The following is a 12315-nucleotide window of genomic DNA, read 5'->3' as shown; positions in this document are numbered from 1 at the left end:
TTTATTTATTTTTGCACTACTTTAACAGTTAAAATAACTAACAGCTTTGGTATAAGTTTTCATACTTCACTTTCGCACTTAAAGTAAGAAAACGCATCACCTATGCCCAGTCAAATATAGGCACATTCTTGACGATCAGTCTCACCCAGCAGTACTGATTCTAGGCATCTCAAAGCGGGCTACTTTTGCATTTCAATTTAGCATTCCACTTTTTAAAACTTGGTTATATGATTTTATTCGCCGTAATTTTGAAATGTGCGTAAAATCACGCTCTCAAACCACTGGGCTCGCTATACATGGGAATTATCTTTCTCAGTTTCTCATGTATAGTTAGCTAGTGTAGAGCAAAGGCGGGACAATTCATGGGAGCTTTTCATCAACATGCTCTCTAGCCTAAAATTTCAACACCTATCAACACCTATCAAAATTAAAATTCTCTCTAGTTTTCATTCCGACGAACATGCCATTGAAATTATAATCATTTTTTAAAACTTTGTATCTCTAACAAATTTGAAGGAAAAAGCTAATAAATTTTAAGATGCTTTTATATTATGCAACATGATGAACGTGCTACGAAAATCTAAAGCGACTTTCTTAAAGTTTGCCAAGTAGCTCATACGACCTATTGAGAACCGACTGAAAATGAGTTATTTTTTCTAAACTTTGTTTTGACAGTTCTATTTGGTGTGTTAGGAGACATCTGGTGGCCCAGTCAAAAAACAAAAAAATAGTTCAAAAAGGGGATTTTTACACAAGTTTCGTGGGCTAGCTTGAACGTCTGTTCTCTGTGCTTATACATCTTTGGCTCCAAGGGCCACAAATGACAAAACTTGTTTGAAAAGATTTTAAAAAATTGTTATTTCAACATTTCGACAAGATTTATAAATAATCATTGCCTAGATCTTAGGAAAAGTAAAAAGTTCCGCTCAAGATCAGATTTCGGCTGGTCTCATCCAAGATCATTAGGCCTATTGTGTTTGTGAATTGCTGACTTTTGCATCGGAGTTTATTCACACATTGAACAAATTCAAATGTTGAGGCTATTTAGCCGTTACTAGTTATTCTACGGCAAAAAAGCGACACTATCATATTTAGGATAATTAAATCTATAAAAAAAAATATCAGCTTATACTATGTTTTACTGCATTTTAATGAAAAATTTCTAAAGTTTACGGTACACGGGGCAAAATAAGCCACTTTTCGTTATAAAAACAAAAATTAGGACCTTTTTCGGATTTAAAAATCCCCATCAGGGATGAATCATCCCAAGGTATGGAAATCTCTAAAACGAAAAAAATCCCTCTGTGCTTGGCAAACCCGTGTTGATTCACAAGAAGGTTATGACGAAAATTTAAAACAGAAACATCAAAATTGATGGAATATTTTTAGTTGGTCAACACAGGTAATGAAAACAAAAGCATAATTTAACTCCGTATGTTACTCAAAAAAAAGCATACTCACTTTGCAAAAGCAGATCGCCATCCCAGGGTGTCATAGTGTCCACTATGACGTTGCAATCGGGACTCTTGATCAGGGTACAGGTACAGTTGGCCATCATCGTCGCCGAAGGTACGGCACGATCAGTGTCATTGTCCATCGTTCGTCCATGAAGGTCTGGCAGGTTCTCCATGAACGAATAACCCTCGTTCAACACGATGACTTGGTTAAGGTTCATGTTCAGTTTGGTTTTCGTTCTTAAGCTTTTCCAATGCCAAAAGGTTGGCCACCCTTACTACAAAACATCCGGTTGTTTTTCTTCTTCTTCTTCTTGTGCCTCTTCTTTTGCTTTTCGGCTAGCGAAATTCCGCACAACACAAAGCAGCTTTGGGACGCGGGGACGGATTTTTTATTTGAACTTTTCTTTTGGCTTTTCATTTTACGGCGAGGACGAGAGCAACGACGATGACGACGTCGACAACACAGCCAAATAATGTTGTTGCATTTAGTGTATAGTTCTTCACAGAGGGCAGCGGTGTTAGTGCAAATTTTTTTTTTCTGCACAACACACACCGCCGAATGACGCACCTCGCTGGAGAGCCGCTGCTAGAGAGAGAGGGTGGTTTCCCCGAAAGATGGGAAAATTCCTCCACACTCACGGTCTCTGCAATGGGGCGGGCGCTGACAAAATGTCGCCGCAGCGATGGATGCCTCAAAAAACTTTTTCCAAGCCAAAGAAACTCGAAACGGCTTGGGTACTGGCCCAAAGTAATCCAAAGGTTGCCCAAGGAGATTTCCCGGCAAGGCAACGGCCAGTAATAGTGCGCGTAGCTTGTCCAGGGGACTTCCGGTTTAGCGAAAACCGAACATTCCAGATTCCATTCCGTGCCAGCTGGTGGTTAATTCAATCTGTGGCAGCAGGAAAACTTTCTTCTTCCGATGATCGACAAACATGACCTCTAAAACTCGATCCACGGAAAGCAACCGACATTCGGGGAACACAGGTTCTTTCCCTTTCACTTCACACGCACATTCCCGCAAAACCATAACTTTTCACCATTCGAAAACTATTTTCCAGTACACGCATTCCAAAATTGATCACTTGAAACCGTAGTCCACCACCAAGTTCCCCTTCTGCTGCTTCTCCCACAAAACACTTTTACTCCTTGGGATCTGGCGACGAGGACAAGCTACGCGCACTTTTACTTCACCATCCGCTCGCGTCGAGCGACCAACCTTGACTGAACGTGGAAACTCTGTTGGCGAATGCTCTCGAAATGGTAGAGGGATTCCGACCAGAACCGATTAGCCGAAAAATCGTATGAAAATTGCCACCCTCTGCCCGCCCGCCGCAAATCATGAGCAGGATGAAAAAAGAAAGGATTTGCTTAAGTTCAACGGAAAAGCTCTGCTCTCGAAGCTCGCACCAATACCAACAAAATCTATGAAGGGGGGCCGATGTTGGGAGGAAAAACTTTGCACACAATAAGCGTAAAATCACAAATCACTGCGCTCAAACACTGTTATGCAGTACCACTATTTCAGGGTTGCCAGGATGTAAATGTTCCTAAATTGTCCACGATTTTCTACAAGTTTCTATAACACTCTTCAATACAATGACATCAATAAAGAAATTAATTTTTGAACACTCCGTTAGCCTGGCGTTTGATGTATCGAAATGATTATCGCGCGTACACATAAATGTGGTATTGACATCTCGGTACTGGATGTCAACGGCTTCACGACTATTCACTCTTGTGATAGTTATGGCAATACAAATCATTAGTTTAGATTTCAATTAAACATTGATGAACAAAAAAAACAAACACCAAAAACAAAAATAGATTATGAATTGCTTCACTATCCTTGATGCAAACTGGATTTATAATTTTACTATCGCATTTAATGGGATGAAACTGACAGAACGAACAGACAGAACGAATACGACCTTTTTAAATCAATGTTTGTTTTTTTTTTGGCTGAGCCATCTTCATGTCTTCATGGAAACCACAGGGTACTTTTGTAAAGAAAGTGCAATAATAACAAATAAATAACCAAAATCTAGTCCGAATAATAAGGCCGGAACAAATTTTAAATCCTTCTTTTGTCACTCGGAGTTGGAACATCGCGAGGGGGGGGGGGGTTCTTTGTCTTGTAATCTTTCGGTTATTTGAATGTTTATTTGAAATTTACTTAAAATACTTCAAACTTTATTTATTCCCCCTTTCGGGATTTTGGAAATTTCAAAGGGGGGGGGGGGGGGTGACAAAAGAAGAAATTGATATTTGTTCCAGCCTAATTGAGCTCTGTAAGTTTTCAATGGAAGGTTATAATATGAGTTTACTTGGAAAAATATTTAACCCCCCTCCAAGCTGTTTTTCCACGTTTTATCAGAAAATTCAAAATGTTTTCATGCACTTTCTTCGAATTTCTCAAAATGTTCAGTATGAATGGAGGGGGGGGGGGGTTAATGGGGACCATTGACCCAAAACTCTCCGAGAAAAATTAAAATTTAAACATAACTTTAATCATACTGATTTAAGTTACAAACTAGGAAAGAAAATGAAAATGAAAATTAAAATGTTAAATATAACAGGTAAGGAGCCCCCTTGAAATGATATTTTTCAGGATGAACAAATAAGCACACATTTTTACAATACCTGGCAATTTCTAGGCATTTGATCTCGAGTTTTTCTATATAAAATTCTTACAAATCCAAGCTAGATTCAGTGATAATTCGAAAGAATTCTATAATAAAGTGACTAAACTAAAACCACCGAAAATTTTCATTTTTTTATCAAAATATGTCAGCAGTGTTCAAATCTCAAATCAAGCCGAAATAATGATGCGTGTCGTGACTACTGTCAATAGAAAATTTCCATTTCGGCTCTCGGCTCGGCTCTCTGCCCAAATCACCACCCACCGTACCTGCTGGGAGAGCAAACAAACACGTTTTGCTGGACGCGCTGCTTGTGGTTCTAGAAATTTAGGAATGATTTTACGTTTATAATTTTCATATTTTTGTGAAATCTTACAGCGTGAATTGTTGCACCTCACTAGAATGTAGATAAAATGAGCTTTCCAATGAATATACTTTTTATTGGTCCAAACAAAGTAAAAGCACTGAAAATCCGGGTACAACCTGACGGTGGACCACAAAAACAAATGAAATTTCAATTTGTAAAAAAATCGCGCAAAGTAGTCAACTTTGGAAAATTCCCGTTAATTCAATTTTTGTTGCATCAAAAATCTAAAGACAACAAAATGTCAGAATAAGAATAAAATTTGTAATGATATTTTTTCAAAAGCTCTACCACCGCTCAAACAGTTTTCACTAGCAATCTAATGAAAAGTAGGTTTTTCAGACCACTTTTTTGAACTTTTTGTGACCATTTCATTAAAAAAAAATTTAAAAAATAATTCTTGGCTTCATGATGTAGACATTAACTTCAGCTTTCATATGCATAAAGCAAATATTTTTTTGGACGTGTAATATATGAACTACAGCACTTTTTCTGATGCATGTTTTTTTCGGATTTTTTTCTTTCATGCTGAATAACGAGAAAACTATAAGCTTTAGCTATATATAATGTTCTAAACATATTTTGCTGACAATACAAGGTTTCTAGTGATAGTTTAATTGTAATCGGTTAGATATAAAAAGAGTTATGACGATTTTAGCTTGGAGTGTCAAATTGGCACTCCTAGTGCTGATTAGGGTAATAAAATCTAATGCGGATGAGGGTTTAACAAAAGAACCTATAAATTTCCTTATTATGTCTAATTTATTTTTCTCTAAACCATGGGTGGCCAAACCACTGAATGACTTTTTGTGGCTCGCGAATCTCTACCCGAAATTACAATATTCTTATAATAGATTTTTTTTCAACCATTCTTATAAAATGTACCTAAACCTACACCAACAAAATTTGAAAAAAAGTATTAGAAATCTCCTTGCTGTCACCTAATTTTATTTCAAAAAAAAATTAAAATACCAATTTTGAAAATTGTGTAGTATTAATTTTACTCATCAAAGGCACTTTCTATCACATACTCAGCAATGTTTTCCATTTGTCATTTGGGTTTTTTTTTATTATCTGACGGGTTTGCGCCGGGGGTCTTCGGATTTTCTCCAAAATTTTATTTTGTTCGTTTCAGCACCATTAAGGGGGGGGGTAGGGTCTAACGGGTATAAAAAAACACAATTTTCACGATTTTTTTCTAGAGCTATCGTTCAAACAAATGTATTCAAATTTTTTGCATTATACAAAGCATTGTTAAAAGAACATTTAGTAATTTTTTCGTAGAATAATATTGAAAAATGAGCCGGTGACGGAGCACTTTCGAGGATGCCTTTTGGAAAACAGGATTTGCGGTGGACACTGTATCTCAGCACAGAATCATCTGAAGTCAAAAAATCAGAGCAAAATATTTTTAATAGATGTTTTTCTGGACCCCAACGTTTTTATTTAACTTAAAAATATTTTTATGAAATTTTTGTGGCTGTTTGAAGTAAAAACTACGATTTTTCCCTTAAAAATCCGCCATTTTTCACCTCTAAAATCTCCCCAAAGTAAAAAAATCAAAAAAGAAAATCGTTGGGGTCTGGTATTTTATATGTAGAAAATATGTTCCAAATTTGAAAAGAATCGGATAAGTAGTTTTCAAATGACGATGTCCACGGACTTTAAAAATGTGCTTTCGAGAAAAACGCGTTTGAAGTTTCTGCTCTTGCTTTCTTGCAGTATAAGATAGGAGGAGATAAAGGCCTATAACTTCTACAGTTTTGCTTCAATTGACTTGAAAATTTGACACAACATTCTTGAAATGTTTTACAATAAGAAAATAAAAAAATAAAAAAATCGATTTTTAGAAAGTGTTAGACCCTACCCCCTCTTAAAAAACATGTAGGGATTTTTGCAGATTTCTAAAACTTTTATTTTTCGAGTTAGCTAACGTTTAAGTTTTTTTGAAAAAAAAAATTACCTTCTTTTCAATCTCCCATAACTTTGTCAATTTTCAACGTAGAATATAAAATAGCACATCAAAACGCATTAGAATTTTACTAGCTATTCAAATAAAACAATCAAAAAAAAAATTATATATTAATTTCTGGTATAAAATCAAGTGAATATGTTAAAAATAACGTCAAAATGTACCATCTGCACCACCAAAATTTTTGAAACATATTTGATTTTATAGTCCTATCAATTTCACAACTTTCATCTGAAAACACCAAAGTGGGCCAAAAACTCCTTGCACTCACATATAGGGACTTCTTCTCTTATCGTACGCATGTGCACCGGGGGTTAAAAATCTGCAAAAAATACCATTTTATAGTCAATTCAGTTTTACAACTTTCACCTGAAGACACCAAAATGATCCTATCCCTCCTTCAAGAGTTATGAAAGAAATAAGGACCATAATGTATTGTTGCGCCCGCGTTAGGGTTTAACGATTCTCGCACAGTCACGTGCTTATACGCAGAGCACCATTTACACGAACGTTCATTCTTAAGCATACCCTAGAAACTTTTATATTCATTGATTGTTCTTTGATCTAATTTTTTCAAAAGAGAAGCTAAATAACTTGTCAATAAAATAATATCTACGTGGTTCGTTTACAACTTCGCTCCTACACTGGGTACCGGGCGCAACAATACATTATGGTCCTTATTTCTTCCATAACTCTTGAAGGAAGGATAGGATCATATTGGTGTCTTCAGGTGAAAGTTGTAAAACTGAATTGACTATAAAATGGTATTTTTTGCAGATTTTTAACCCCCGGTGCACATGCGTACGATAAGAGAAGAAGTCCCTATATGTGAGTGCAGTTGTTCGAAAATTGTTAGTTTTTGACGTTAAAAAAGAGATTTATTGTCACTGTTTCTTTCATAACTCTTCAAGGAGTTTTTGGCCCACTTTGGTGTTTTCAAATAAAAGTTGTGAAATTGATAGGACTATAAAATTAAATATGTTTCAAAAATTTTGGTGGTGCAGACGGTACATTTTGACGTTGTTTTTAACATATTCACTTGATTTTATACCGGAAATTAATATATAATTTTTTTTGGTTATTTTATTTGAATAGCTGGTGACATTCTAATGCGTTTTGATGTGCTATTTTATATTCTACGTTGAAAATTGACAAAGCTATGGGCGTTTGAAATGAAGGTAATTTTTTTTCAAAAAAACTTAAACGTTAGCTAACTTGAAAAATAAAAGTTTTAAAAATCTGCAAAAATACATGTTTTTTAATGGTGCTGAAACGAACAAAATTTTAAATTTTGGAGAAAATCCGATGACCCCCGTCGCAAATTGTCAGATAATAAAAAAAAAAAATCCCCATTTGTTAACTTCATACCATTCATTGGTATAAAAAGTGATTTCCACTGTTGTGGAAGTGTTGAGAATTTCAAGAGGATTCTCAATTTATTTTTAAAAAGTTTGGAAAGCCTCGGGAAAACAATGAGATCTTCAGACAACAGAAAGGATAATTAAAATATTGACTTAATATATACTTTTAAAATTACCGAGCCGAATTTACTACATAATCAAAATTACATTTTTACAGAAACTTAAACTAATCGTAACTTGAATGCTGTTTCTGAATTCTGATAAACTTTGACTACCCCCCAACATTTACAACTTTGCAAATTATTTTAAAATAAAGAAACTCTGCTCTGAAAATATATAATAAATATATTATTTTTTGTTTAACTTCAAAGACAGAATTATTATTATTAAAATTTAAAAAAAGGTCCAATTTTTTCCAACTTTCAACTAAGTCAGTTTTGTACTGTAAATTTCTTAAATTGAATATATATTTCCAAAGTAATTTCTTTTATTTGAAAAGAAATTCATTGATCATAAATCAATCATAGAACCCGTTCCAGGAACCCATTCCCAATTTTCTCAGTTCTTATTTTTCATTATTGAGAAAAATAAGTCACCCCATAATAAAGTTATTCCTCAGACATCACTTCTAATAATAACTTATTTTGTTGATTTGTTTAAAGAAAACATTAGCTTCGAAATTGTCACTTTTTCAAACAAAAAAAAATAGACAGAGGCGCGTTGTGACGCCACCACTGCAATTATACACGTATCAATCACCATTTCAACAAGAGAATTGTTAATTAATTGTTGTATATAGATAATCTTGATCCAAAACAGCCACAAAAATTTCTTATAAAGATGAAAATGATTTAGGTAACCCAGGCGTATACTTTTTAAATTTTTGTAGAGTCCTAAAATATTTGTTATTTTTTGCTTTGTTTGAATATCAAAAAATTTTGTTAGCATTTTATTTCAAAAATTAAGTCACCCATGCTTTAAATAGTCAATTGCTAAGAATATTGTGATGTAAAGAAAGAAAACTGATATTTTTTTGTAAATATGCATATACAGACCCCGTTCGATTTTGACAACACGCCCGTACATTTTGTGTTGCCAAAATCGAACGCTTTTTTTCTCAACTTTTTTTCAGATATTTTTACAAAATAACTATTTTTATTATTAAAAATGTTAATTTTAGTCATTTTCCGACCTTTTGTTGTCATTTTTAATTTTTTGTCGTCATGTTTTTGATGCATTTTGCACTTTTCTTGTTTTGTTTATGATGTCTGTTTTCATTTATCATGTTTGATGTTATTGTCATTCTTCATCATTTTTTAGTTGTTTTTTGTCATTTTCAGTCTTTTGTTTGAATTTGTTTTTTTTACTTTTTGAATTTTTCATGTTTTTGTCATTTTTGAGTAATTTATAAAATTTAAAAAAAAAACTTTTGTTTTTATTGTTGCATTCTATCACCATTTCAGAACATAAAACCGTTTTTATGGTGTTTGACTAAATTTAATTGGTCCTGTTATAACGAAAACTAAAAGGTAATGTTGTTTCTAAAAACTGTTCGATTTTGGCACATGTGCCAAAATCGGATGTTGCCAAAATAGAATGTTGCCAAAAACGAACGGAGTCTGTAGTTCTAGAACACATAATGTCTCATTGAAACATATAACAATTAATCAGACAGATTTAAAACTCAAGTTTAAAATTCAGAATCAGAATTCAAAATCAGATTCCAGGGTCAGTCTCAGAATCAGAAGTGTGAGACCAACAATTCAAATTAAGAAATTAAATATCAAATAAGGATCGCACCGCAACTCAGTCGTCTCACTCAACATTAAAAAGAAGAACCGGAATCTAAATGGGAATGACGCTTTTATTCTTTTTACATTCAAAATTAAATTCAAACCGCAAGATTCATCAAGGATATTTTTAACGATCTGTTTGTGTTACCCAATTATTCACGAAACAAAAACTAAACATGACCTGCAAAGTAACACGAATGACGAAAACCGTTCTGCAATTAATATTGTTCCTTTTTCAAATATTTGAAAATAAAACCTCAAAGCTCGATTAACACCCGATGGTTGGCTTCGCTGCTCGCAAATTTCAATACCATCACACGCAAGTAAACTCTGGCATGTACGTCTGTATAGTGGTTGTTCTTGTTGTTGTTGGGAAAAGCACCGCACGGCAAACGGAAAATCGCAAATCAATGCGCTCGCATGCTCCCCTACCAGCACAAAAATTAACCGACCGACGTGCTTTCAATTTTCGCTTTTATCAAAACACAGCGAACTCCATCTCGCTCCGACCCATTGGGGCTGCCCGCAAGTATCACGAATCACAATCCGACGGAAAAACCATAAACACGAACCCGAAGCACAATCCGATCCTGTCGTCGCTCGGCACTACAGTTGCGCAAAATTTCGCAGCATTTTCCAACACAGAGCGAAACACTTCGGGTCCATCGCACACTCACACACACTCTGGCAAACCGCAATCACGAAAGAGAGAATTTTCCCACGAAGTCGTGTGTCGTTTTAATGCTGCAAAGATTTTTCCGCACCTCGTCCGTTTCTCAGTCGTCTTCACACCAAAAAAAACACACCGAGAAAATCAATACAATCACCTAGCATTCAAAGTTCAAAATGGAAGCAAAATGGAAATCGTAACACGTTGTCCTTACCACCCCCTCTCGGTATGGCTGTGTGTGTAAGTTAAGTTTTTTCACCTCGGTAACGATGGGAGCAACCGATCCGGATTGCAGGATTTGCTAATGAGAAACTATTATTCAAGCACGAGAAAACCCCACCACGCGGTGTGTGTGTTTTTATATAGGTAGGTCAACAACAACACAACAACGCGGCTCGAAAAACTTTTGCTCTTGGGCAGCAGAAGCAGCAGCAATGTTTGTTGTTGTTATCAGTTGAATGAACATCGTGTTTTCCTGAGAACTTTGACAGCTCCAAGTTTCTTGCTAATTTATCAACTCAATCGAATGGAATTCTTTTTATTGTATCAATTACATTCGAATAGAAAGAATTAAAAACCAAATCAAATCAATGCATACTAACTTATTGAGCGATTTGATACAAAAGAAACAACAACGAAAGTGAAATGGGCAATGAGTTAAAGAGTTTTAAAAAAAACAACTGAACGTTTAAATACTAATTGGAGTTCGATGCTTATCACAAAACATAGACAAAAAACATCCAGATGCTAGAAATCAACGTCTAGTTTGTATAACCCAAAGTTAATCTATAACCCATCGTGAATAACAGGGTGCATATTCTATGGAACGGTTCATTTGGTCCTCCATCTTTGTTGGTGTTCATTCGAATAGAGAGTTGATTGCCCATGTGGCATTTTTCATTACCCTTGGTGGCTGAACTGCTCATGGTATACAAAATTTTCAGGTGAATTACCTATTATTATATATTCATACTTATGCTAAGCTTCTTTTGAGTTCTCTTTTAAGGGGGGGGTAGGGTCTAACGGGTATAAAAAAAACACCATTTTCACGATTTTTTTCTAGAGCTATCGTTCAAACAAATGTATTCAAATTTTATGCATTATACAAAGCATTGTTAACCTTCCAAAGCCGTTCGCTAAATATCCGTTTCGGGGAAATATGAGTTGTAATTTGATTTCGTTCTCCTGGCTGTAAATGTTAACCGATTTTGATGATATTATATTCATTGTGTAGGTAATTTATTCTAATTACTCAACATTTCAAAATAATGTCGATATGTATTATCAGGTTTTCATAAACTGGTTCAGAAAGTTAAAAGTCCGAAAAATCAATTTTATTTTTAAAATACTCATAACTTCTGACAGCTTTTCTGTATTTAATTATTTCATTGATGTTTGAAATCGTCAAGAATCCATCTATCCGACAATTTATAGATATGTTGGGGTCCAATGAAAGTTTTCACCGCTATGACAGATCTTCCGGGAAAAAAATTCTAACTTTAAAAAAACGACATCCAGTTTTGGCTTTGCTTAGCTGTATTTCATTTCTCAATGAACCGATTTTAAAAACTCAAATTTTAGTTTTTTGGCGTTAATTTGATCATTATTTTCATAGAACATACTTGGTCTGTCAAAACTACCAGTTCATCAGTATATTGGAATGATGATAAAGATGTTTGAAATGTGCGCTTCGGGTCATATTGACCCGAACGGCTTTGGAGGGTTAAAAGAACATTTAGTAATTTTTTCGTAGAAAAAATATTGAAAAATGAGCCGGTGACGGAGCATTTTCGAGGATGCCTTTTAGAAAACAGGATTTGCGGTGGACACTGTATCTCAGCACAGAATCATCTGAATTCAAAAAATCAGAGCAAAATATTTTTAATAGATGTTTTTCTGGACCCCAACGTTTTTATTTAACTTAAAAATATTTTTATGAAATTTTTGTGGCTGTTTGAAGTAAAAACTACGATTTTTCACTTAAAAATCCGCCAATTTTCACCTATAAAATTTCCCCAAAGTAAAAAAATCAAAAAAAAAAAAACGTTGGGGTCTGGTA

General features: G+C 34.6%; 1 protein-coding gene across 1 annotated transcript in view; it reads right to left on the bottom strand.

The window, feature by feature from the left end:
• The window catches only part of LOC129745733 (metallo-beta-lactamase domain-containing protein 1), a 536297-nt gene extending 533608 nt beyond the window's left edge, over positions 1-2689 (bottom strand). Inside the window, exon 1 of the mRNA XM_055739054.1 lies at positions 1462-2689. Coding sequence (XP_055595029.1) covers positions 1462-1675 — 214 coding nt within the window. The 5' untranslated portion in view covers positions 1676-2689. The remainder of the gene's footprint in view (positions 1-1461) is intronic.
• Between the last annotated feature and the right edge of the window lie 9626 nt (positions 2690-12315).

Source organism: Uranotaenia lowii, chromosome 2 (genome assembly GCF_029784155.1).
Source record: "Uranotaenia lowii strain MFRU-FL chromosome 2, ASM2978415v1, whole genome shotgun sequence".
Classification (NCBI taxonomy): domain Eukaryota; kingdom Metazoa; phylum Arthropoda; class Insecta; order Diptera; family Culicidae; genus Uranotaenia; species Uranotaenia lowii.
Note: the sequence above shows the minus strand (reverse complement) of the source record. Positions and strands in the feature narration are given on the sequence as shown.